A 27,908-nucleotide genomic window follows, 5' to 3' on the forward strand; every position below is an offset into this window, starting at 1 on the left:
TGAATGAATCCATTCATGAAGGACCCTATCACTGCCCGACGGCCCACTTCTCAACACTGATGCATTGGGAACAAAGTTCCCAACACATGAATTTTTGGGAACACATTCAAACCATAGCAACAGGAAAACCTATTTCACTGTGAATGTATTAATACTGGGGAGCGATTTTATGCTACAGTCACCTCTGCAATTTACAATAGTTAGGCTGTGAACACATGATACAAATGCAGGCCTTGAAATCTAGGTTTGATGCCTGGTTCCTACCACTCACTAGGTTTTGTTTTTGTTTTTACACTCACTAGTTCTGACAGTAAACAAGGTACTTAATTCATTTGGCCCCAGTTTTCTTTTCTTTTCTTTTTTTTTTTTTTTTTTGAGATGGAGTCTTACTCTGTCACCCAGGCTGGAGTGCAGCGGAGTGATCTTGGCTCACTACAACCTCCACCTCCCAGGTTCAAGCGATTTTTCTGCCTCAGCCTCTGGAGTAGCTGGGGCTGCAGGCGTGTGCCATGATGCCCGGCTAATTTTTATATTTTTAGTAGAGACGGTCTTGAACTCCTGACCTCAGGTGATCCATCTGCCTCGGCCTCCCTAAGTGTTAGGATTACAGGTGTGAGCCACCGCACCTGGCCGGCCCCTGTTTTCTAACTGGGAAAAATGGGTTAGCAGCACCTACTTCCTAGGGTTTAAAGTGATAATTAAATGAAAGAATGCAAGCAAGTTTCTTAGCATAACACCCAGCACAAAGTGAGTTTTTAATTCATGTTTGATCTTCCTGTTATTAACACAGAAGGAATTCTGTGGGACTCCTGCAGATTGAAAGGATAAAATGAGATTTCATAAGGCATCCCTTCCTGGTCAAAGTGTGTTTTGCAGCAGGCATGACAGGACGCCAGAACAACACTAGTGACACATTGAAAATTGAAATTTCATAATGTATTTATTTTCAGTTTCCTAGGAAATACTCTGATACACAGAACATAAGCCAGCAAGCTCTCTGGCTGTGCAGATGTTAAAGCTTCATAAATGCTGTAACTACTGCCATTCTGTGTACATGTGCAACATATTAGTGCTGCACCTTCAGCCAATGGCAAGAAAACCCCTGGGTCAGCAGTGTTTACAATATTTGCACATTGCTATGGATACAGTATCAAAGGCAGATGCCAGTAACATGAACAGGATGTGGAGGTTTAAGGCAGTTAACAATCATAGAAACTACTCTCACTCTTAATACATCATTCTTGGATAATATTTGTAAAATATTTGGGAGGTGAGGCATGCTGTTGAGAACATTACTTTGGATGTTTCACCCAACACTGCTGACAGGCAGCTTGGTGAAATATCGAGGTGTCAGGGACCTAGGTCTGTCACCAAATTAGCTAGCTGGGTGTCATTGGTGGTTGCCTTCCTTCCTATGCCCTAGTTCCCTCCATGGCAGGAGTTGGGGGAGGAAATTTCTGCCATCCCTTCCAGCATTCTGATTACGAGTGGAGCTCAAACATGATTTCATCTCTTATCCTGTGTTGTTTAATGCAATTCTAGCTAAGTTGAGCAACATTTAGAGATTTTTGGAGGCATCCAAGATGAGCTCCGCTAAGTGGCCAGCCTGGACTTTCTTTTTCTATTGTAACCCGTCTTGTTCACACACCATGCAGATCCAGTTGGCTCTCATGCTCTCTTGAAGACAGATTTCTCCCCGCTCCAAGAGAGCAACATGGAATGTGGGCAACTTAGCTCTTGTTGGAAAATTGTCAAGAAGTAAAGGAAAAATAATTTTTTCCAAATAGAAACAATTATACCTAGATTCTATTTTTATTCTTATGGTAGTTGCATTGAATTCCTCATTTCATGTTTATTTATTCCAGTTGCTTTCTTACATTTATTAGCATCTATATTGCCCTTAATAATGCAGCCAGTACAGGGCAGGCGTGGTCGCTCACACCTATAATCCCAGCAGTTTGGGAGGCCGAGGCAGGCAGATTGCTTGAGGTCAGGAGTTCAAGACAAGCCTGGCCAACGTGGTGAAACCCCATCTCTACTAAAAATACAAAAATTAGCCGGGAGTGGTAATATGTGCCTGTAATCCCAGTTACCCAGGAGGCTGAGGTAGGAGAATTGCTGGAACCCGGGAGGCGGAGGCTGTGGTGAGCTGAGATCATGCCACTGCACTCCAGCCTGGGTGATAGAGCAAGACTCTGTCTCAAAGAAAAACACAAAACAAAAAACAAACAAACAAAAAATGCAACTAGTTCATCGTTGCTCTCCTGCCCAGTTAATTTATACCCCCCCCACCGATCCCACCACACACACACATACACACATACATGTGCCACTATGGAGGTTATATGGAACAAATATAGTTTTAAACCAGGGTTGTTTTAAAAACATTATTATCTTTTTATTTTTCTTTGATGACTCTCTCTTCTTCCCCTTTGCCTCCTGCAGCATTACCTGAGTTTTTTTTCCTTTCATTTTTTGAGATCTTCTGAAAGTGTTTTTAATGTGGATCTGTGTGTGGCAAGTGCTCATGAGCCCTTGAATGCAGGTGATTCTTCCCATCACTCTCCCATTTGTATGATAATTTGGCTGAATATAAAATTCTACCTTCAAGACCACGCCTGTAATCCCAGCACTTTGGGAGGCCAAGGTGGGTGGCTCACCTGAGGTTGGGAGTTTCAGACCAGCCTGGCCAATATGGTAAAATCCTGTCTCTACTAAAAATACAAAAATTAGCTGGGAATGGTGGCAGGTGCCTATAATCCCAGCTATTCAGGAGGCTGAGGAAGGAGAATCACTTGAACCCGGGAGGTGAAGGTTGCAGTGAGCCAGGATTTTGCCACTGCACTCCAGCCTGGGCGACAGAGTGAGACTCTGTCTCAAAAAAATAAAAAATAAAATAAAATTCTACCCTCAAAATTACTGTCTCCTAATACTTTATAACTACTGTGTAGTTACAGTTAACCATTATACCACACTGTCTCCCAGCATCTCATGTAGCTATTTGATGTCTATCTCATTGTCATTCCTTTGGAGGTAATCTGCCCTCTCTCTGGAAGCTTTTAGAACTTATTCCTTGTCTTTATTACTATTATTATTGAGAGAGGGTCTCACTCTGTGGCCCAGGCTGGAGTGCAGTGGTGCGTTGATCACAGCTCACTGCAGCCTTGATCTCCTGGGCTAAAGTGATCCTCTTGCCTCAGCCTCTCAGCCTCCCAAGTAGGTAGGACTACAGGCAAGTGCCACCATGACTAGCTAATTTTTTTTTTTTTTTTTAGATGGAGTCTTGCTCTGTCGCCCAGGCTGGAGTGCAGTGGCGCGATCTTGGCTCACTGCAACCTCCGCCTCCCAGGATCAAGCGATTCTCCTGCCTCAGCCTCCCGAGTAGCTGGGACCACAGATGTATGCCACCATGCCTGGCTAATTTTTTGTATTTTTAGTAGAGATGAAGTTTCACCATTTGGCCAGGATGGTCTCGATCTTCTGACCTCGTGATCCACCTGCCTCCCAAAGTGCTGAGATTACAGGCATGAGGCATCGCTTCTGGCCTTACTTTTTTTTGTAGAGATAGTGTCTCAAAATGTTGTTCAGGCTTGTCTTGAACTCCTGGCCTCAAGTGATCCTCCTGCCTTGGCCTCCCAGAGTGTTGGTATTAGAGGCATAAGCCACTGTGCCCGGTCTCCTCATTATTTTTACTTATTATTATTTTTTACTTATTATTTTTAAATTTTATAGTTGTACCTAGGATTTGATTTTTCCTTATCTCTTGTTGGCTCTTTATAAGTCCTTTCAAATAAGGTCATTTTTTGGAAATGTATCTCCATTATTTGTTCAAGTATTTCCTCCACATTATTTTTATTTCTTACTCCAGCTGGAACTATTGCTCAGGTGTTTGTACTTTTATGTTTATCATCCACATTTCCAAGCTTTTCTTTTCTATTTCATGTTTTAGTCTTATTGTGAGACTGCCACAATCGTGTGTTCACATATTATTTCTTCAACTATATCCATTCTATTTCATTTGTGCTATTTCCGTTTATCAAATTCTTTAACTATTTTATTTTTCCTACCTAATATTTTCACTTAGTTTTTTTGGGGGGGATGACTTGTTCTTGCTGCATATTACTAACATTTTCTCTTACCTCCTATTTAAGGAGCATTTTTAGATTTTGGGTCCTTCTGCTTCAACATGTGTGATCAGACGATACGTGTTGCTTGTGGAGACTTGTCCTCCCCAGCTGTCCAGTTATTTGGCTGTGGGCTCGTTTTCCCTTGGGAAAATGTCTGATCATACGTACTGGGAGGGGCCAAGGACAGCTTCACCTATGTTGGTCCCAATGATGTAAGGATTGAGAATCCAGGGACCACCAATCCACTAGTCGCTCCTTTGGCTGGAGTTTTCACTTTTAAACCCTTAGGAGAAAGTAAGATAATCCACAATCCTGGCCATTTGGTTGGAAGCACCGTGGAGGAACTACCTGAGGGCTGTCTGTGTCTATTTTGTGAACTCTCTCCCATGCCCTTGTGGAGTTTGTGTTGCTGATATGGGTGGACACTGCTCCGGGCACTATGTTAACTGTCATGCTGAAGGAGTCAGGCTGATGACTGTCTCTCTCAAGGCAGATTGAGGGAACAAGAGCAGAATGTAAAGGCTGCCCAACCAGTTCTTCACGATACCCAGGCTACAGCCATTAGCCCTCCCCACCCCCACACCAATGTCAGTAGTCTTCAGTCCCGGAGGCGGGTAGTGAGTTATTCCCTAATTTCCGCACTTAGTGTTAGGAATTCATGTGTCTCTCTCTTGTCCTTCCACTATTTGTTTAGGGTTGATTTTGAGGATCTTGGCAGGGATTCTCTGCCGTATAGTAATTTTTTTTTTTTTTTTTTTGAGACCGAGTCTTGCTCTGTCGCCCAGGCTGGAGTGCAGTGGCGCGATATCTGCTCACTGCAAGTTCCGCCTCCCGGGTTCAAGCCATTCTGCCTCAGCCTCCCGAGTAGCTGGGACTATAGGCGCCTGCTACCACGCCCGGCTAATTTTTTTTGTATTTTTAGTAGAGACAGGGTTTCACCGCGTTAGCCAGAATGGTCTCGATCTCCTGATCTTGTGATCCGCCCACCTCGGCCTCCCAAAGTGCTGGGATTACAGGCGTGAGCCACAGCGCCCGGCTGCCATATAGTATCTTATTTATGTATTTATTTAGAATGAATGAATGAGGTGGGGTGTTACTTTTTCTTTTTCGCTTTTTTGAGACAGGATCTCACTCTGTGGCCCAGGCTGGAGAGCAGTGGCATGATCACGGCTCACTGAAGCCTCGACCTCCCTGGGCTTAGGTGATCCCCCGACTGCAGCCTCCCCAGTAGCGGGCACCACAGGCATGCACCGCCACGCCTGGCTAATTTTTTGTGGAGACTGGGTCTGGCCATGTTGCCTCAGGCTTTTCTTGAACTCCTGGGCTCAAGCGATCCTCCTGCCTCACCTTCCTGAAGTGCTGAGATTACAGGTGTGGGTCAGGGCGCCTGGCCAGTATCTTCATCTATAGTATTTTGTAGTATCTTCAACTATGAAGTGGGGATAATGGTTACCTCAAAGCAGTCGTGGATTTTGGATATTTTATATCTGTGTCTAGAACAAAATAAATATTTGAAACGTATTGAGTTCTTTTTACTTTCAAAAGACCCAATCCCTAATTTTTCTTCTCCAGGAGGGAGGAATATGCAGATAGGTCAGTTGGCCAATTCCATCAGCATTTTCAGCCCTGGAACAACGCTCTTTGCCAGATTGTGTTATGACTCCAATACTGTTTGCATTAACTACTAAGCTCACAGGAACAGTGCCTAGCAGTTTTTCTTATTGACAGTGTTGGTACATATAGAAATCAACACTAAGACTCAGAAATCAAGGCTGAACCATGTGATTTCTAGTTTTAAATTTCCTCTATTTTGCTACTCAAAGTGGTCTACGGGTCAGCAGCATTAACATCACCAGGGAGCCTGCTAGCATGCAGAATCTCCTACTGGCTCCACACTTAATCAGAACTCCCCTTTTCACAAGATCCCGTGTGATCCATCCGTGTGGTGAAGTTTGAGGAGCACAGGCTGCATCGTGCACAATCCCACACTTTCCAGGAAAACTACTGGTGCTTTACAAGTTACAGTTTACAAAGTTTCCCTTTCTCCCTCCCTCCCTCCCTTCCTTCCTCCCTCCCTTCCTCCCTCCCCCCTTCTTCCTTCCTTCCTTCTTTTTCTTTCTCCTTCTTTCCTTCCCTCCCTTCTTTCACTCTCTTTCTCTTTCCCTTCCTTCCTTCCTTCCTTCCTTCCTTCCTTCCTTTCTTTCTTTCTCTCTCTTTCTTTTTCTTTCTTCTATCTTTCCTTTCTTCTCTCTTTCTCTTCCTCCACCTCTTGGGTTCAAGCGATTCTCCTGCCTCAGCCTCCCAAGTAGCTGGGATTACAAGTGGGTGCTACCATACCTGGCTAATTTTTGTATTTTTAGTAGAGATGGGGTTTCACCATGTTGGCCAGGTTGGTCTCGAACTCCTGACCTCAAGTGATCCACCTGCCTCAGCCTCCCAAAGTGCCATACAAATTTTAGGATTTTTTTTTTAATTTCTGAGAAAAAATATTGTTGGAATTATGATGGGGATGGCATTGAATCTGTAGATTGCTTTGGGTGGTATGGATATTTAAACAACATTAAATCTTTCAATACATGAACATGGCATGTCTTTCCATTTATTTGTGTCTTCAGTTCCTTTTGTCAATGTTTTGTAGTTTTCAGTGTAGAGACCTTTCACTTCCTTGGTTAAATGTACTCCTAGGTATTTAACTTCTTTTTAACTACTGTAAATGGGATTGCTTTCTTTCTTTCTTTTTGCGGATAGCTTGTTGTTGGTGTATGAAAATGCTACTGATTTTTGTATTTTGACTTTGTATCTTGCAACCTTATTGAATTTGTCTATAAGTTCTAACAGGTTTTGGGTGGCATTTCAATTCTTTTATTATTATTATTATTATACTTTAAGTTCTGGGATACATGTGCAGAATGTGCAGTTTTGTTACATAGGTATACATGTGCCATGGCGGTTTGCTGCACCCATCAACCCGTCACCTACATTAGGTATTTCTCCTAATGTTATCCCTCCCTTAGCCCCCCACCCCCCGAAAGGCCCTGGTGTGTGATGTTCCCCTCCCTATGTCCATGTGTTCTTATTGCTCAGCTCCCACTTATGAGTGAGAACACGTGGTGTTTGGTTTTCTGTTCTTGTGATAGTTTGCTGAGAATGATGGTTTCCAGTTTCATCCGTGTCCCTGCAAAGATATGAACTCATCCTTTTTATGGCTGCATAGTATTCCATGGTGTATATGTACCATATTTTCTTTATCCAGTCTATTATTGATGGACATTTGGTTTGGTTCCAGGTCTTTGCTATTGTGAATAGTGCCGCAGCAAACATACATGTGTATGTGTCTTTATAGCAGAATGATTTATAATCCTTTGGGTATGTGCCTAGTAATGGGATTGCTGGGTCAAATGGTACTTCTAGTTCTAGATCCTTCAGGAATCGCCACACTGTCTTCCACAATGGTTGAACTAATTTACACTCCCACCAACAGTGTAAAAGTGTTCCTATTTCTCCACATCCTCTCCAGCATCTGTTTCCTGACTTTTTAATGATCTCCATTCTAACTGGTGTGAGATGGTATCTCATTGTGGTTTTGATTTGCATTTCTCTAATGACCAGTGATGATGAGCATTTTTTCATATGTCTGTTGGCTGCATAAATGTCTTCTTTTGAGAAGTGTCTGTTCATATCCTTTGCCCACTTTTTGATGGAGTTGTTTTTTTTCTTGCAAATTTGTTTAATTTCTTTGTAGATTCTAGATATTAGCCCTTTGTCCAATGGATAGATTGCAAAAATTTTTTCACATTCTGTAGGTTGCCTGTTCACTCTGATGATAGTTTCTTTTGCTATGCAGAAGCTCTTTAGTTTAATTAGATCCCATTTGTCAATTTTGGCTTTTGTTGATAGACCGCTAGCCAGACCAATAAAGAAGAAAACAGAGAAAAATCAAATAGATGCGATAAAAAATGATATAGGGGATATCACCTCTGATCCCACAGAAATACGAACTACCATCAGAGAATACTATAAACACCTCTACACAAATAAACTAGAAAATCTAGAAGAAACGGATAAATTCCTGGACACATACACCCTCCCAAGTCTAAACCAGGAAGTCAAATCCCTGAATAAACCAATAGCAAGTTCTGAAATGGAGGCGGTAATTAATAGCCTACCAACCAAAAAAAGTCCAGGACCAGATGGATTCACAGCTGAATTCTACCAGAGGTACAAAGAGGAGCTGATACCATTCCTTCTGAAATTATTACAAACAATAGAAAAAGAAGGAATCCTCCCTAACTCATTTTATGAGGACAGCATCATCCTGATACCAAAACCCGGCAGAGACACAACAAAAAAGGAAAATTTCAGGCCAATATTCCTGATGAACAGCAATGTGAAAATCCTCAGTAAAATACTGGCAAACTGAATCCAGCAGCACATCAAAAAGCTTATCCACCATGATCAAGTCGGCTTCATACCTGGGATGCAAGGCTGGTTCAACATACACAAATCAATAAATGTAATCCATCACATAAACAGAAGCAATGACAAAAACCACATGATTATCTCAATAGATGCAGAAAAGGCCTTTGACAAAATTCAACACCCCTTCATGCTAAAAACTCTCAATAAACTAGGTGTCGATGGAACATATCTCAAAATAATAAGAGTTATTTATGACAAACCCACAGCCAATATCATACTGAATGGGAAAAAACTGGAAGCATTCCCTTTGAAAACCAGCACAAGACAAGGATGCCCTCTCTCACCACTCATATTCAACACAATATTGGAAGTTCTGGCCAGGGCAATCAGGCAAGAGAAAGAAATAAAGGGTATTCAAATAGGAAGAGAGGAAGTCAAATTGTCTGTTTGCAGATGACATGTTGTATAATTTAGAAAACCCCATCGTCTCAACCCAAAATCTCCTTAAGCTGATAAGCAACTTCAACAAAGTCTCAGGATACAAAATCAATGTGCAAAAATCACAAGCATTCCTATACACCAATAACAGACCAACAGAGAGCCAAATCATGAGTGAACTCCCATTCACAATTGCTACAAAGAGAATAAAATACCTAGCAATACACCTTACAAGGGATGTGAAGGACCTCTTCAAGGAGAATTACAAACCACTGCTCAAGGAAATAAGAGAGAACACAAACAAATGGAAAAAAATTCCATGCTCATGGATAGGAAGAATCAATATCACGAAAATGGCCATATTGCCCAAAGTAATTTGTACATTCAATGCTATCCCCATCAAGCTACCACTGACTTTCTTCACAGAATTGGAAAAAACTACTTTAAACTTCATATGGAACCAAAAAAGACCTGCATAGCCAAGAGAATCCTGGGCAAGAATAACAAAGCTGGAGGCATCATGCTACCTGACTTCAAACTATACTACAATGCTACAGTAACCCAAACAGCATGGTACTAGTACCAAAACAGATATATAGACCAATGGAACAGAACAGAGGCCTCAGAAATAACACCACACATCTACAACCATCTGATCTTTGACAAACCTGACACAAACAAGCAATGGGGAAAAGAGTCCCTATTTAATAAATGTTGTTGGGAAAAATGGCTAGCCATATGCAGAAAACTGAAACTGGACCCCTTCCTTACACCCTTATACAAAAATCAACTCAAGATGGATCAAAGACTTAAACGTAAGACCTAGGACCATAAAAATCCTAGAAGAAAACCTGGGCAATACCATTCAGGACATAGGCATGGGCAAAGGCTTCATGTCTAAAACATCAGTTCTTTTAATGATGAAACTGAGGTCCAGAAACAAACTTGTCTAAAATCCTGTGGCTAGAGCCAGGTTAAACCCCATGCTTCAGTCTCAACTAGTAGGGTAATACTTTCTGATTTTTAAGTGTGTCAAATGTATCACTAGTATGCATGGTATTTTAGGTAATAATTATCCTTTCTTCTCATATGTATTAGAAAAAATATAATGATCAAACCAAGCCTGGGACTTCATAGTTATTCTTGTTTAGGAATTTTTTTAAGTGAATTTCTGGCCAGGTGCAGCGGCTCACGCCTGTAACCCCAGCACTTTGGGAGGCTGAGGCCGGCAGATCATTTGAGGTCAGGAGTTTGAGACCAGCCTGGCCAACATGGTGAAAACCCATCTCTACTAAAAATACAAAAATTAGCCAGGCATGGTGACGGGCACCTGTAATCCCAGTTACTTGGGAGGCTGAGGCAGGAGAATCACTTGAACCTGGGAGGCGGAGATTGCAGTGAGCCGAGATCATGCCACTCAACTCCAGCCTGGACAATAGAGAGACACTTAGTCTAAAGAAGAAAAAAAGTGAATTGCTTTAAATAATAAATAATAAATTCAGATGGAATGTAGACATGATTAAAGTTGTGGAGGTGGCCTCTATGTGCTTGAGATTTAGGGAACTCTTCCCTACCTTATATTATAGATGCCATTCCTCTCATTTATAACAATGTTAAGATTTCATCAATTTTAGTAGCGATTCATCCTGTGCAATGTATTAATACAAGGAAAAGGTAAGTAAAATTTCTTTCATGAATATTTCCCTCAACAGCATTTGTCTTTCTTACTTTTAAAAATTATTTTTACATTTCCCACAACAGCAATGTAACTGAACAGTATTCGTTGTATACCAAAAGTATTTCCCTTAATCCAACATTATGACTTACTACAAATCTAAATGAGGCAATTGGTGTACTTAATCCTTTATAAAAACTTAGAAGCCATCTTAAAATGTTTCACAGAAGTTGCAAATACAGTATTTTGAATAGGATTTTCAAATGTTTACTGGGAATTCAGAGCACAAATCTCCTTTTCAAGAAGAGAAATGTGAACATTAAAGACTCTTATTGTCCAGTGTGGATGAAAATAGAAACATAATTCACAATTTGTTGCGGACAAGGATCCTGGCAGAGAGAATGTTTCCATGGTCTCACAAGTGTATTACCCAGCTACCCTACTAGCAGTTTTTTTACTGTGCTGACAAGAAAGGAAAGGAAAAACATTCACAACCAGGTTGCTAAACTAAGAGCTTTAATTAATGAGACTCCAGAAAGGGCCCTAGCAAGAAAAAACGTGATTGCACTGTGTTCTCTGACCTCAATTGCGCGTTCTCTGACTTCTCTTTCGTGTTCTTAGACCTTCAGTGTAAAGATATAAGGGCTCTCTGAGATGGCAAGTTGTTTTGCTAAGAAGCCTCTTTACACATCTGGAATATAACCTCTTAAACCTAACCCAGGTTTATGTTAACACCATGGCTCATAAACCATGCTTAGACTGCGTGGAACCATAAACATGTTGAATGTAGGAAACACTGTTAGTTTATAAATTGGGCCTGCTATTAAGTTCTGAGGTCATTAGTTTGTTTTTTTTTTTTTCCTTTCTTTTTTACTTTTCCAAACTATACATGCTTTGGAAATCTAAGGAGTGGGTAAGAAAACAGTTTAGTCTGTTTTTTTTCCATGGTTGCTTCCACCAAGATGCCTCTGGCCTTTTCTCATCCAAACTCAACATAAAACTGTTTCTCCCATATCACCACCATGACTACCACACAAAGCCAAGATGTCTCCATTTTTAAATTTTTTGCTTCACAGACTTACTACTAAACTCAGGGGTGATGGGGGAGGTGGGCAACACGAGGCCCAGAATCATGCCTCTCTGTGTGATACTGGGTAAGTTACTTCACCTCGCTGAGATGTTTATGGGTCTATGAAAGGAATGATCTGCACCATTTGCCCACTAGGTCCCCCTTTACATCTAAGCCATGATAATACTCCAAATAAGATGATAGGATTTTATACAGGCGTGCCTGCATATTGAAGTTTTTTTTTTTTTTTTGAGTTGCACTGTTGCTTAGGCTGGAGTGCAGTGGCGCGATCTTGGCTCACTGCAAGCTCCGCTTCCCAGGGTCACGCCATTCTCCTGCTTCAGCCTCCCGAGTAGCTGGGACCATAAGCACCTGCCACCACGCCCGGCTAATTTTTTGTATTTTTAGTAGAGATGGGGTTTCACCTTGTTAGCCAGGATGGTCTCGATCTCCTGATCTCGTGATCCGCCTGCCTTGGCCTCCCAAAGTGCTGGGATTACAGGCGTGAGCCACCACACCCGGCCACATATTGATGTTTTGATCAATCACAGACAGCACATATGACACTGGTTCCATAGGATTAGAACACCACATTTTTACAGTATCTTTTCTATGTTTAGCTATTTTCTTCATTTTGCTTTTTGAGATGGAGTGTCACTCTGTTGCCCAGGCTGGAGTGAAATGCTGCAATCTCAGCTCACTACAACCTCCACCTCCTGGGTTCAAGCAATTCTCCTGCCTCAGCCTCCTGAGTAGCTGGGATTACAGACACCTGCCACCACGCCTGGCTAATTTTTGTATTTTTAGTAGAGACGGGGTTTCACCATGTTGGCCAGGCTGGTCTTGAGCTCCTGACCTCAGGTGATCCACCCGCCTCAGCCTCTCTCTCTCTCTATATATATATTTTAATCCCATCCTAAAGAAAAGCTAGTACACAAATGCTTACCACTGTGTTACAGTTACCTTCAGGATTCAGTACTACTCTACATGCTGTACAGGTTTGTAGCCTAGGGCAACAGACTGTATCATATAGCCTAGGTGTGTAGTCGGCTCTACCATTTGGTTTGTGAGTACACCCTATGATATCTGCACAACAATGCACTCACCTAAGAGTGCATTTCTCAGAATGCATCCCCACTGTTAAGTGATGCATACCAGACTTTGTGCATTTTAAAAAATGCCAGAACACTCCTTACTTAGTGCATAGACTTTATCAAATGTTGAATAAAAACAGAAACAAAAAGGAGACAATATCCTACAATGAAAAGGAGACACTCGTGTCCATCCTAGTGATTCCTTGTACGTTGAGGAGGTAAATGGGGCATGGACAGTTCTAAAATATAATACATACATACCCGACAACCACAGCGTTTTGCATTTCTTTATCAGTGAAAAACAAACTGATATCGGAAGTGTATTAACAGTTCCCTAGTACAGTCTATTTGAGAAAAAGTATCAAATGTGCATCAATGTCAAAACTGACAAATACAAGAAAAGCATTCAACTAGAGATAATTCACAGCGTTTTATTCCAGTTAATCCATTTCATTCAATAATCTGCCATATTGTTCCCTGCACCATTATTACTGTTATTATTTCTCTTTGAGGAAGACCAGGTATTAAGAAATCTGGTTTGAATTTCCATGATGCCTAACTCTATGGTCAAAAATCCTTTTCCTTACCAAAAAGCAACTTAATCACCAGAGAAACAGAGGGAAAGACTGAGATATAGTTGCAGAAATTTATCTCCACTAGAGACAACTCATAGTTCATAATATTTCGGGGTTGTGCTTTACTTGGGGGCTCCGTTTTGGGCAGGGGATTTCTTCCCATAAATGTTTGCTTAATACAAATAACTTGCCCCACTGTACCACAGAAGGGAAATGAGGGCTAGTGTCCCCAGAAAGCAAGCAGGCAGTCCTCCAGGGAAGAAGCCCTAATGGCTCCTAGTGGTGACAGAGTCATTCTGCCTCCCCAACCTGTGAGCAATAATAAAGTATAACTAAGTGAACAGGAGAGGTAGTAACTAGCTGGATAACCCATGGGCTAGGATCTCTAAACAGAAATGCTTGTGCATTTTGAATAAATCAGAGCTGGGAAGAGACACTTTTGGAGAAGTGATTGAGAATAGAAAGGTATGAAAAAGATAAAGGTTTCTCCCCAAGGAACCCACAAAAAGGGTGGTACCAGTGAAAGGTAGACTTGGGCTTTTCTTTTGGGATGAGGGTACCCCAAATGGGTTGTGCCATTTTCACATAAAAATTGGAATGCGAATGAACAAGTGAAAGTGAAATCAGTTTCCCTCCTTTGTTCAATAAACATGGTTAGAGCACCTGTGTGCAAGATAGTGGGAAAGGTGCTGAGGGGAAAGGTAAAGCTGTTTAAGCTGTGGCCCTGCGCTGAAGGAGCAATCTAGCAGTGCCATCAGGCCCTGCACACTACAGAGCACAGTGTCCCAGGGGCCAGGTGGAAGGGAAGGATCACTTCCAGCTGCAGCATCAGGGAAGGCACTCTGCAGTCTCCCCTCTGGGTTCTCAGCGTGCCTCTATGCCTGTGTGATGGCTCAGCCTGCCCCATTCCAGGCACTTGCTCATCTTCCTTATCTTTCTCTGTAGCATGAGAAATGGAAGTTTGAGCGGATAGGATCCTACCTCACAGGTACCTAATAAATGTGTATGGAATTGACATATAGTGGAAGTATCACTTTATCTTAGTGCAGCAAGGTGGAAAGAGCTTTGGGAAAGGAGAGGAAAGATGGTGGTTGTGAGGGTAAGGTGTTTTCATCAGAAGGTGGGAGCAAGGGTATACAAACCAAAATGTCAATTAGTATGTGGCTTAGCTCAGAGCACACAAGGGCGCCAACACAGCCAAAGACTGTAAGAAGGTAGCTGAAGTCCTCTGCCAAATAGGATTGAAAAGCTAAAATCTTTCTCTGTTTCTTTCTTAAGTAACAAGTGGTCTATTCAAGCTCAACCAGAGCGTATAAGAGAAAAAACTGACTAACGAGGGGGTCTTAAATAGCTTTGAAGGACAGACAGTTTCTAGAAAGTAGAAAGATCACGGAGTAAATACTGCACCTCCCCTACCCCACAAAAAAAAAGGTGAGGATGAATGTAAAAGTGTAGAGCAAGCTTTCAGACATCTTCAGGTTCGTTTTTGGCGCTTCCGTTTGTAAGCAATCAAGATGGTGAGAGACGCTATCCCAAAGAAGAAAGTCTGTAGGAACCAGAGTAGCTGAGCCCGACCACTTGTGATGCCTTTATGCCTAAAAAAGAAAAAATTTAAACACCAGATGTTAATCTTATAGTTTCATGGGAGTTACTGTCTTCTATATAGTTTTTTTAAAATTATACCTTCCACTACTTTCATTGGGTTTATTTTGCTGCTTTTCTCTGGCTTCTTATCTTGGATGGTTTGTTTATTTTTCATCTTTCTTGTTTTGTAATAAATGTATTTTAGATGGTAAACTATTCCCTGAGAACTAGTCTGGCTACTGTCTAGGGCACAGTATTATAAGACTGTTTCTCATGTGATTCTGATGAGTGGATGGAGTAAAAAGCACTGGTATGGCTTCACAGTAAATGTTTTGAAAATAGACCAGATATAAATCCTAGCGTGGCTACCTACCAGCTGTGACCTGGGCAAATCACTCAGTATCTCTCAGAATCAGTTTTCTCATCTGAAAAACAGGAACAGCAGTAGCTATCTCACCGAGTCAGTTGAGATGATTTATGGGATAATACACACAATGTGCTCAGGAAGGAGTCTGGCACACAGTCATGATAAACACCTGCTTATATCGTCATTCAAATTCAACTGCCTAAAAAAAGTGCAAAAAAAAGATGACCCAATGGAAGCGAATAGTTTGCTACAGTCTCATCTGTATATAAATAAGTCTCACTTGGATGACTTTTATTTAAAACAAACTTTAAAAACAATATAATTTTCTACAGTAACAGATTAAAAGAGAAAGATCATATGAATATCTTAATAAATGCAGAAGTGGCATTTGACAAATTTTTTTTTTTCTTTGAGACAGAGTCTCGCTCTGTCGCCCAGGCTGGAGTGCGGTGGCGTGATCTCGGCTCACTGCAAGCTCCGCCTCCTGGGTTCACGCCATTCTCCTGCCTCAGCCTCCCAAATAGCTGGGACTACAGGTGCCTGCCACCATGCCTGGCTAATTCTTTGTATTTTTTTAGTAGAGACAGGGTTTCACCATGTTAGCCAGGATGGTCTCGATCTCCTGACCTCGTGATCCGCCCACCTCGGCCTCCCAAAGTGCTGGGATTACAGGCATGAGCCACTGCACCCGGCTGCATTTGACAAATTTCAACATCCGTTCTTTTTCCACCCCCCCAGAGATGTGGTCTCACTCTGTCACCTACAGTGGAGTGTACTGGTACAATTATAGCTCACTGCAGCCTCAAACTCCTGGGCTAAAGCTATCCTCCCACCTTAGCCTCCCAAGTAGCTGGGATCATCACAGGCATGCACCACCATGCCTGGCTAGGTTTTTTGTTTGTTTGTTTGTTTTTTGTAGAGACAGTGTCTTGCTTTGTTGCCTAGGCTGGTCTTGAACTCCTGGCTTCAACTGATTCTCCCGCCTCAGCCTCCCAAAGTGCTGGGATTACAGGTGTGAGCCACCTGTGTCCACACCCAACATCCATTTTTAATAAAAGTTCTCAGCAAAGTTAGAAATACAATGGAACTTCCTAATTTTGACCCAGAAGATCTATAAAACTCTGTAATAAACATGATGTAAAATGTTGAAAGTTCTCCTTTGAGGTCAAGAACAAGGCACACTTCTAGTCAGCACTGCTGGACGTTCTAGCCAGTAGAATAAGGGAAGAAACATAATAAAAGATACACAGAATTGAAAGAAAGAAATAAAACTGTAATTCTGGACAGTTTTATACCTGAAAAACTGAAAATAACCTATAAACTGTTACAATTAATAAATTTATTTAGGAAGGTTGCTGGGTATAAGGTCAATATTAAAAATTGACTATATTCATACAAACTACCATCAAACAATTAGAAAATGAAAAAAAGTGAGTCGAGATTACGCCACTGAACTCCAGCCTGGGTGACAGAGCTAGACTCCATCTCAAAAAACAACAACAACAACAACAAAAGTTGGCCAGGCGTGGTGGCTCAGACCTTAATTCCAGCACTTTGGGAGACTGACATAGGCAGATTGCTTGAGCCCAGGAGTTTGACATCAGCCTAGCAACATAGTGAGAACCCATCTTTTTTTTTTTTTGAGATGGAGTCTCGCTCTGTCGCCCAGGCTGGAGTGCAGTGGTGCAATCTCACCTCACTGCAAGCTCCAGGGCCTCCCAGGTTCACACCATTCTCCTGCCTCAGCCTCCCGGAGACCCCATCTTTTTTTTAAAAAAAGGCATTTATAATAACATCTCAAAGTAGAAGTTGCTGGAAATTAATGCAACAACAACGTGTAAAACCTCTTAAAAATTATATATATATATATAACAGGAGATCTAAATAAATGGAAACAGGCCATTTCATCATTTAGAAGACAGAAATATTTGATGCTTTCCTGAACTTAAGGAAAAAAAAAGAAAAAAAAACATACTGGAAATATGCCAATGTTCTCCAAATTATTTCACATGGTCAATCCATTGAAAATCTCAACATCTTTCCTTTTTGTTTTTGTAGTATAAGACAATGCATAGAATATGCGAAGGTGTAGGAAAAGGCAATCCTATTGAACAGGATGAGAGGACATGCTTTGTCAGATAACAATGATTATAAAGCTGCTGCTATTAAGACAGTGTTGTGTTAGCCCAAGGATAAACAGGCCAATGGAACAGAATAGAGTGTTCAGAAACAGATCCACACATATAAGTATGTATGATATAAGATAGGGACATCAGTGAAGACTGAATGTCTCAATAAATAGCTCTGGGATAACTGGGCATCCAGATGGAAAAGGTAAAGTTGGAAACCTCTCTCTTACAAAAAATAAGCTCTAGGTAGATTGAAAACTTAAATGTGAAAGAAAAAAATTCTAAAACTGTTAGAAGATACTGTAAAAGAATATAACTTTAATATAAATAAATAAAATTGACTACATTGACAAACTTCTGTTTATCAAAAGGCCCAATAGGATAAAAAGACTGTGAGAAAGGATACTTGCAAGACACCTAAAGGACAAAGTACTCAAGATCAGAAAAAACAAGGAGTGCCTATAAACAGGTAAGAACAGGACAGACAGCCCATTTGAAGAGAGTATTGGTGAGACTGTGGGGAAATGGGCACTATTATATACTTACATTAGAAGCATAAATTAGTCCCACAGTTTTGAAGGCAATATGGCAATACATATCATAATTTAAAGTATTCACTCATTTTATTTTTAGGTGGAGTCTTGCTCTGTCACCCAGGGTAGAGTGCAGTGGTGTGATCTCAGCTCACTGCAACCTCCGCCTCCCAGATTCAAGTGATTCTCTTACCTCAGCCTCCTGAGAAGCTGGGATTACAGGTGCCCGCTACCATGCCCTACTAATTTTTTCTTTTTTTTGTATTTTTAGTGGAGACAGGGTTTCACCATGTTGGCCAGGCTGGTCTTGCACTCCTAACCTCACCTGATCTACCAGCCTCAGCCTCTCAAAGTGCTGGAATCACACGCATGAGCCACCACACCCAGCCAAAAGTATTCATTCTTTAATCTTCAAATTCCAGATCTTGGAATTTTTTTCTAAGAGAACAAATATCAAAGTGGGACAAATGCATGAAATTCATGTTCATTGCCATATTGCTTGTAATAGTAAAAAAGTAGAGACTTAAAAGTCCATCAGAAGAAAGATTTTTAAAATATGTTAAGGCACATCTATGTAATAGAATGCTATGCACTGTTATTAATGGATGGGTAAGTTTATATGTATAGACATAGACAAATAGGGACATGTTAGCCCAGTACAGTGGCACACCTGTAGCCCAGTACAGTGGCACACCTGTAGTCCCAGCTACTTGGGAGGCTGACGCAGGAGGATCACTTGAGCACGGGTGCTCAAGGCCAGCCTGGGCAACATAGTGAGACCCATCTCTTAAAAAATAAAGTAAAATTTAAAATAGGCATATATAACAATGGAAACCAATTATAAAAGAGATTATATCTATATGTATATATATAATTGGATTATAGGCATCAGCCACCACACCCAGCAACTTTCAATTTTTTTTTTTTTTTGAAATGGAGTCTCGCTCTGTCACCCAGGCTGGAGTGCAGTAGCATGATCTTGGCTCACTGCAACCTCCGCCTCCTAGGTTCAAGTGATTCTCCTGCCTCAGCCTCCAGAGTAGCTGGGACTACAGGTGCCTGCCACCATGCCTGGCTAATTTTTTGTATTTTAGTAGAGATGGGGTTTCACCATATTGGCCAGGCTGGTCTCAAACTCCTTACCTGGTGATCCACCCGCATGGCCTCCCAAAGTGCTGGAATTACAGGCGTGAGCCACTGCACCCAGCTAACTTTCAATTTTATTAGCAAAACAACAACAATATTTTGTTTTGGAAAGTAAATTTATATGATCCTGCAAATGTGTATGATATTTAGGAAAGAAAAATAAAGATGAGTTGCCATCTTGGAAGAGCAGGCTCACTGAACAGCAGTGCTTGTTTCCTCCTCCTTCAGAGGGGTCACAGTTGGTGGCTAGGTAACCCGGAGAAGGGTTTTCCTGGGGTCATCGTAACTTGTTCTCATTCACATACCTTTATCTGTATTCTTAGCTCATTTTGCCTATTTAAAAGACAAAAGTCTTTTAAGAAAGTTTTCTTAATTTAATTCACATTTCCCTTAATGATTCCACCAAGACCCAGGCAGATGTAAAAATCTCTTTGTGAGTACACTTTTTCCTGCCTTAGGAAAAAATGTTACCTCTGATACTTGAAAAAATTCACAATTTACCTGTTTTGGTCATTCGAGGCTGCCCTATCACAGAGTACTTCCACTTGTCAAGAACTTCTGTTTCTACATTGTAATAAAATCTCCTCTACATACAATTTTTTGCAAAACCTTAAAAACCTTTCTAAGGGCTGCAGAGCCAACTGGGGTATGCAAGCAGCAAGAATCTAATTTCTGAACTAAGAGAATAAGCCTTATATTCTGAATGGAAAACTCCAGACTATAAAAAGGTAACAATGAACATGAATGTTGGCCTCAAGGAGATACTATTTTATTTATCCCTAAGAAAAAACCATTCTATTTTTCTTGTTAAAGTATTATTATGTAACAAGAACTACAAGCACCTTCCAAAGAAGAGTTGAACCTTACTTTGTAATCAAATAAATACAAGTTAAAATGGCTAGATACCCTTTTTAATCTACCAAAAATAGCAAAAGGTTTTTTGCCCCCTCACCTCACCAAAAATGGCACTTTCTTTTTCTTTTCTTTCTTTTTTTTGAGACGGAGTCTCACTTTGTCACCCAGGCTAAAGTGTACTGGTGCGATCTCAGCTCACTGCAACCCCCACCTCCCAGGTCCAAGTGATTCTCCTGCCTCAACCTCCTGAGTAGCTGGGATAACAGGCATGTGCCACTACACCCAGCTGATTTTTTTTTTCCGTATTTTTAGTAGAGACAGAGTTTCAACCATGTTGGGCAGGCTGGTCTCGAACTCCTGATCTCAGGTGATCTGCCTGCCTCAGCCTCCCCGAGTGCTGAGATTACAGGCATGAGCCACCGTTCCCAGCCATCATCTCGTAATTCAAAAGGAATATTTATTCTGATTTATAGTGACTAATGATACTTTTTTTTTTTTTTTTTTTTTGAGACGGAGTCTTGCTCTTTTGCCCAGGTGGGAGTGCAGTGGCACGATCTCGGCTCACTGCAAGCTCCGCCTCCTGGGTTCACGCCATTCTTCTGCCTCAGCTTCCCGAGTAGCTGGGACTACAGGCGCCCGCCACCATGCCCGGCTAATTTTTTGTATTTTTAGTAGAGATGGGGTTTCACCGTGTTAGCCAGGATTGTCTCGATCTCCTGACTTCATGATCCACCCGCCTCAGCCTCCCAAAGTGCTGGGATTACAGGCGTGAGCCACCGCACCTGGCCGACTAATGATACATTCTAACATGTTAGACCATAAAGAAATGATTTCAAGAACATAATAGTAACCTAACCTCCATGCCTGTTCTCCCTTTGCCCTTCAAAAAAATTGTATATTAAATTTGAGGGCTGGGCGCAGTGGCTCACGTCTGTAATCCCAGCACTTTGGGAGACCGAGGTGGGCGGATTACGAGGTCAAGAGATCGAGACCATCCTGGCCAACATGGTGAAACTCCATCTCTACTAAATGCAAAAATTAGGCTTGGTGGCAGGCGCCTGTAATCTCAGCTACTCGGGAGGCTGAGGCAGGAGAATCGCTTGAACCAGGGAGAAAGAGGTTGCAGTGAGCCGAGATTGCACCATTGCACTCCAGCCTGGAGACAGAGAGAAACTCCACCTCAAAAAAGAAAAAAATAAATATAAATAAAAATACAAATTTTGGTATTTTGGTTTTCATCAGATATTCCAAATGCCAACAGCAAAATAGGTGTCAGGCACTCCTACATTCCAAGTTGAGGGGCTGGACCGGACACTTCCAATCCAAGATTCCACTGCGATGCTACAGAGGCCATTGGAAAGAGGTCCTAGTGGGCTGTGGCATTTCCCACAAGTCAAGCCCAGAGAATGGCATCAACAGAACCATTTGTAGAGCTTGACATGAGTCTCTGGAATTTGGGGAAGTGTTTAATACCTGATTCCAAAGAGTAAACACTGTTTGGCCTGCTTGCTGGGAGAGAAGGAAGCACTGCCACACTGAGAACTGCATGCATTTGTAGATCATCCCACTGGAAGGATACTGAAGTTGTTTACTGTGAGCCATACAGATCCTGGAGAAGGCACTGGACATGAGTAGGTTTAAAAGGGACCCTGTACTACAGGCCCACTTGAAGGATGGAAGTGATCTCAATAAAAGGGTAATTCTCCCTAGAACATAGACTCTGAGGGTGAAACTGCAAGTGGCATGCTGGAGGGGGTGTCTGAATGAACCATCAAGGAAACTGCAGAAGGGAGATCCCTGGTGATGAGCAGTGTCTCAAAAATCTACCACATCCCCTCTAAAGAGAAAGAGCCAATACTGCATATGCAATATACACAGTACCCAGCTGCCTGATCACAAGGCAGCAGCTGTTTATTGTTTTTAATTTTTATTTTTTTTGAGACAGGGTCTTGCTCTGTCACCCAGGCTGGAGTGCAGTGGTGCGATCTCGGCTCACTGCATCCTCTGCCTCCTGGGTTCAAGCAATTCTCGTGCCTCAGCCTCCTGAGCAGCTGGGACGGCAGGCACGCATCACCGTGCCTGGCTTTTTTAGTATTTTTTGTATTTTTAGTAGAGATGGAGTTTTGTCATGTTGGCCAGGATGGTTTCAAACTCCTGGCCTCAGATGATCTGCCCACCTTGGCCTCCTAAATTGCTAGGATTATAGGTGTGAGCCACTGCACCTGGCCAGCAGCAGCTATTTAAGGCTAAGCCTTCTTCTCCCTAACCATTCCCACTATCCCAAGGGACCACAAGCAGTGATTATTAGTGAATAGAGGAGAAGGTGAAGTGCAAGAGAAGATATCAACTGCACCCTTCTCCCCACTGCAGGCTCCTGAGCCCCAGCTGGATGAAAACACATTTTGAATTAGAAGAAAGTTTATAGTTTTAACAAATAGACTGGGCTAGAATGGATAATATCAGATGGTGACTGGAAATCCTATGATCTGCTTGAAATTCCATCCAGAGATACGGTGGAAGGTGGGAAACAATCTACAAAACAAATTTACTTGGAGGGGGTGAGAAAGAAATAATAAAGTTACTTTCTGCTCCTCTCCATAGAAAGTCTAGCTTGTGGCCAGGCACAGTGGCTCACGCCTATAATCCCAGCACTTTGGGAGGCCGAGGCAGGCGGATCACCTGAGAGGTCAGGAGTTCCGGACTAGCATGGCCAACATGGTGAAACCCCGTCTCTAATAAAAATACAAAAATTAGCTGGGCATGGTGGTGGGCTTCTGTAATCCTAGCTACTGGGGAAGCTAAGGCAGGAGAATCGCTTTAACCCAGGACACAGAGATTGCAGCGAGCCAAGATTGCACCACTGCACTCCAGCCTGGGTGACAAAGCAAGATTCCATCTCAAAAAAAAAAAAAAAAAGTCTAGCTTATTTGTTTAATAAACAAGAAAACAGAGTAAGATAATTCTATTTAACATACTTAGCAGTCTCTGACATAGTAGTACCCAATCAATATTGATTATTTTTATTATTGAAACATAGTAGTAGCAATAGAGTATCTTATTTTCCACTTTTAGAATAGAAAAATAATAGAGGTGATAGTATATCTTGACCAGAAATTAATTCAATTAATTATTATCTTGACCAGAAATTAATGGGAAAGAAGCAATTTGGCATTTCCATAACCATGTTTTTCATTGTACCATACTTTCTGTATATGCTTATATAAAGTACAAATATAATTTTTTCTTGTATTCTCACACAGTATTAACCTACACTAGCATCTGCTGAGTGGGGTCTGGTTTGGGGGCTTTTAACTAGCATTGCATCCTAGAATTATCTGTGGAGCTTTTAAAAAGAGCACATTCCTATCTCTGAGGCAAGACCTACCCAATCAGAATCTCTGGGTCTGGAAACCAGACGTGTGTATTTTGAAAAAGCTCCTCATGTGGCTCAATTGTAAAACGAGGATTGTGAGTCATCGGCCTAGGTCAGTCACTCAGCTCTTTTGTAAACTAGAAGCCAGGCTCCTAGTCTTTTGGTCTAGTTGGGGCTACCCAGAAAATTTGTTAAAAAATAACAAAAGTCATCTGAATTAGATAACTAAGTAATTGGTTAACCAACATAAACAAAATGAATGCATTCATCAAACATTTACTGGGTACTTCCTCTGCACCAGGCTCAGTATCAGGCATGGGGATTCCCTCTACCCTGAGAATGTTCTCAGCCTATAAGTGTGGGAATTATTTAAATGTGGCTACTCTCAATTTATATTAGCTACTAAGAGAAAGGCAACAAGCAGCTACTTCAAAGACTTACTTGCACAATACTATGGCATACAAGGACTCTCCCACATGAATCAGCCAGGCAAGCCAATACCTGAAACCAAAAAAAAAGTTAATCTTTTTTAAGGTGATAGTTATCTGCTGATGAAATCTAACACAGCAATCTCAAAAAGAAAAGTGCCTTAATGTGAACCGACACTACTCTTAGATACCAAAAGGCAGCTGCAGGCCTTCCAGGTTTCCTGTGAGACCAGAGCTCCAGTGTCCACAGTCCACTTGTGCAGCTCTCCTTACCCATTGCGCAGGAGGGTGTGATGGTGGTCTACCAAGTACTGAGTGAAGGGGCCCAGGGGCCCAAGGTTCTGATAAGGGATACTCTGAGGCCAGAAGACAACCCACTGAAAGAGAACCAGAGACACAGAATACCTATTAGGTCACTTAAAACCTGTTTTTTGTTTTTGTTTTTGAGAAAGGCTGTGAAACAATACAAAAATTACTACAGACTGAAGAAACTCTCAACAGTCATTTGGGGCTCCATTCTTGGCTTCTATTTTCTTTCTTTCTTTTTTTTTTTTTTTTGACAGGGTCTCACTCCGCTGCTGGGGCTGGAGTGCAGTGGCATGCTCATGACTCACTGCAGCCTCCACCATCTGGGCTCAATCCATCCTCCCACCTCAGCCTCCCAAGTAGATGGGACTGCACGTGTGTGCCAGCATGCCCAGCTACTTTTAAAAATTGTATATAGAGATGGGGTCTCACTATGTTGCCCAGGATGGTCTCCAACTCCAGGGCTCAAGCAATTCTCCAACCTTGGCCTTCCAAAGTGCTGGGATTACAGGCATGACCCACTGTGCCAGGATGACTTCTATTTTCTAAAAGCAACTGTACTGGGAGACTTATGCTGAGGAAAGTATGTGGTTATCAGACTCAGTGCCCATGGTGGATGACTCTTAGTCTTTTTTTCTTCCTTTTCTTCTTTTGTTTTCTTTGTAGAGAAGGGATCTCGCTTTGTCACCCAGGCTTGAGTGTAGTGGCATGATAACGGCTCACTGCACCCTTGACTTCCCGGGCTCAAGCGATCCTCCTAACTCAGCTTCCCCAAGTAGCTGGGAATACAGGCATGGCTACCACGACTGACTAATTTATTTATTTATTTATTTAATTTATTTATTTTAGATGGAGTTTCACTCTGTTGCTCAGGCTGGAGTGCAGTGGCACGATCTCGGCTCTCTGTAACCTCCGCCTCACGGGTTCAAACGATTCTCCTGCCTCAGCCTCCAGAGTAGCTGGGACTACAGGTGCATGCCACCACACCCAGCTAATTTTTGTATTTTTAGTACAGACGGAGTTTCACCATGTTGGCCAGGCTGGTCTCCAACTCCTGCCATCAGGTGATCTGCCCTCCTGGGCTTCCCAAAGTGCTGGGATTACAGGTGTGAGCCACCGCCCATTACTTGTGTGTGTGTGTGTGTGTGTAGAGATGAGGTTTCGCCATGTTGCCCAGGATGGTCTCGAACGCCTGGGCTCAAGCGATTTGCCCGCCTCGGCCTCCCAAAGTGCTGGGATTACAGGGGTGAACCACCATGCCTGGCTGACTCCTATTAATACATTCCACCAAAACCATTATTTTATAAAAGATATTAGCAAATTTTGAGTTTCTGTGCTTTGGCTCGTTTCTTTACTGCAGAAACTGGCTCCAGGCAAACCTCTGTTTAATTTAGAATTCCTTTCTCAGCTTTCCCTTTTTGTACCGCTAAAACTGAGAATGATCCACTGCATACAGATGGAAAATAAGTGAGATAAGGTTTGTGACATTTTAATAGCAACTGCTTAATCACATAAATTTTTCGTAATCTTAACTTTCTCTCAGCCTCTGTATTGTAACTTCTGTCAGCTAAGACTTTTCTGACAATAACTGCCAACAGTTTCAAAATGTATTGTCCCATTCAAATCTTTGTCAAGAGCAGTACTACCTCTCTCACGATGTTGTTTCACATCTGAAATTTAAATAATGCACAAATGTCACTGCATCCTCCCAAACCAAAGGGAAAGGGGAGCATCTGCCAGCTCCACAAGATCCCAATTTGAAGTCCCCAAAGCTTTCCTCCAACTATATTCTAACTAGTCACAGACTCTAAATCGTAGAACAGAAATGCACCTTTGAAAATTTTCATTTCAACACCTCCATTGTACATATGAGGAAATCAGGGCATAGGTTGTCAGATTTGACACCAACAAACAACACTGTGGACATGGCAAATCTCCAATCTCCAGGATCTATTGGTATATCCAAATAGCTTCGCCTTCCTTAAAATTTTACCGCCTTATCACTTGACCTCAGGAGTTCGAGGCCAGCCTCACCAATATGGTGAAACTCAATGTCTACTAAAAACACACAAAAATAGCCGGGCCTAGTGTAATCCCAGCTACAGGTAAAGACATGAGAATCGCTTGAACCTGGGAAGCAGAGGTTGCAGTGAGCTGAGATCGCGCCACTGCACTCCAGCCTGGATGACAGAGCGAGACTCCGTCTCAAAAAAACACAAAATTACCATCTTAGCCCCCAACCTACTTTTCCACGCATCTTTCTCGTTATCCTTTAAACAGATTATTAGCCAAACAAACGTCGCTCTTTTTCTAGGTACAGCTTTCTTCTTGCTTCCACACTTATGTCATAACAGTTACAGCCTCTTTATCCTCCCTTACCACTTAAATCCTACCCATCATTTAGGTTTATCCCCGTTTTCCAAACAATTCCTGTTGGCTCAAACATTCTGCTTCGGAAGCCCTATTCTGCCTTGGCAGGCCTATGGCAGTCTGTTAACTTGACTTCCCGCTTCGTGAGAGGCTTAAGCTCGGATAACCCCTTAGTAAATGTGCAGAGGTGAGGACCCAAAGACAGGAACACTAGAAAGCAGAAACTATCCTAAGAGCCCACCGAATTTCCGCTTACATGAGTAACCTAGACAACCGTTAGATGCGCCTGCGCACAGGCCTCGTTCCCACAGCTCCCCTCGCCCTACGAGGGCCCGGGTGGCCAAAACAGACGCCCGCCCCGCCCCACGCCTCACCGCGAAGTAGCCCAGCCCCAGGACTGTGACCAGAGAGGGCAAGGGTCTTGCTGGACGGAAATAGGCGGTAGCCGCATTGCTGGCCTCCGACTTCACCATCCTCTTGAAAAACCCAGACACAGAGTTGGCTGGGAGCTCCCCAGCCGTCCCCGCCCCCATATAAGAAAAGCCTGGCTAGCCGGTTTCTCAGGGCCCTGGGCGCCGGCCCAAGCCCCTGGCGGACCAGTATGTCTGTTTTCATTCCGGAGTCTGGTCCCCTCCTCTCCGCTTCCAGCACGCGGGAGTTGAGATTGTGCTTCTACGACTTCCCCCGGGCCCCGGCCTGTGGGCCCAGGTCCTGGGGTGAACCGAGCGCTCCCTCCTTCGTCAGACCGTAGCCCTCCAGCGGCTGCCCTTACTGTGTAGTAGCCAAAGCTGAGGGTGATGACTGTGAACCAGAACAGACTGCCTCGCTGAAAGTAGGCCGCGCCGGCTGCCGTCGCCATGGCTGCAGCACCTCCCCGGGAGCGCGCTTCAGGACACCGTCGAGCGCGAGCGCGGAGGCAGGGCCAGGGCGGGCCGGCGCTCCCTCGCCATCCCCGCAGGGAGAAGATGGTGCAGGTTGGGAAGTCCCTGAGAGCGAGTGTCCCTGTCTGGCCCCAGTACAGGGGCCTTGGAATCACACCTGGGCTCAGGTCTGGAGGGCTGGTCATCATCTTGTAGGGCAGACACTCCTCTGTCACTTTTCTGGGTTTAAGATAAAGATGTTCGGGCTGGCGCGGTGGCGTGTCCCTGTAATCTCAGCACGTTGGGAGGCTGAGGCAGAAGGATCCCTTGAGCCTAGGAGTTTGAGACCAGCCCGGGTAACATAGCTAGACTCTGTCTCGAATGAGTGAATGAATGAGGTGTTGGAATAAATTCCAGCAATGAATGAATGAGGTGTTGGAATAAATTCCAGCATTTTGGGAGGCCGAGGCGGGCGGATCACTTGAGGTCAGGAGTTGGAGACCAGCGTGGTCAACATGGTGAAACCCCGTCTCTACTAAAAATACAAAAAATTAGCTGAG

General features: G+C 42.7%; 1 protein-coding gene across 2 annotated transcripts; it reads right to left on the minus strand.

Moving 5' to 3' along the window:
- Positions 1-13,227: 13,227 nt before the first annotated feature.
- On the minus strand, positions 13,228-27,395 carry TMEM254 (transmembrane protein 254). 2 transcript variants are annotated; one of them, XM_003274507.4, is made up of 4 exons: positions 27,261-27,395; positions 24,086-24,189; positions 23,826-23,885; positions 13,228-14,992 (listed from the first exon to the last, which is right to left on the minus strand). In XM_003274507.4, the coding sequence occupies exons 1-4, from the start codon at positions 27,345-27,347 to the stop codon at positions 14,872-14,874; spliced, it is 372 nt and encodes a 123-aa protein (XP_003274555.1). In that variant the 5' UTR covers positions 27,348-27,395; the 3' UTR covers positions 13,228-14,871. The 2 variants fall into 2 exon arrangements, with proteins under 2 accessions (XP_003274555.1, XP_003274556.1); XM_003274508.4 differs by lacking the exon at positions 27,261-27,395 and adding an exon at positions 26,863-27,021.
- Between the last annotated feature and the right edge of the window lie 513 nt (positions 27,396-27,908).

The sequence above is a fragment of the Nomascus leucogenys genome, chromosome 18, assembly GCF_006542625.1.
Source record: "Nomascus leucogenys isolate Asia chromosome 18, Asia_NLE_v1, whole genome shotgun sequence".
In the NCBI taxonomy this organism is placed as follows: Eukaryota; Metazoa; Chordata; class Mammalia; order Primates; family Hylobatidae; genus Nomascus; species Nomascus leucogenys.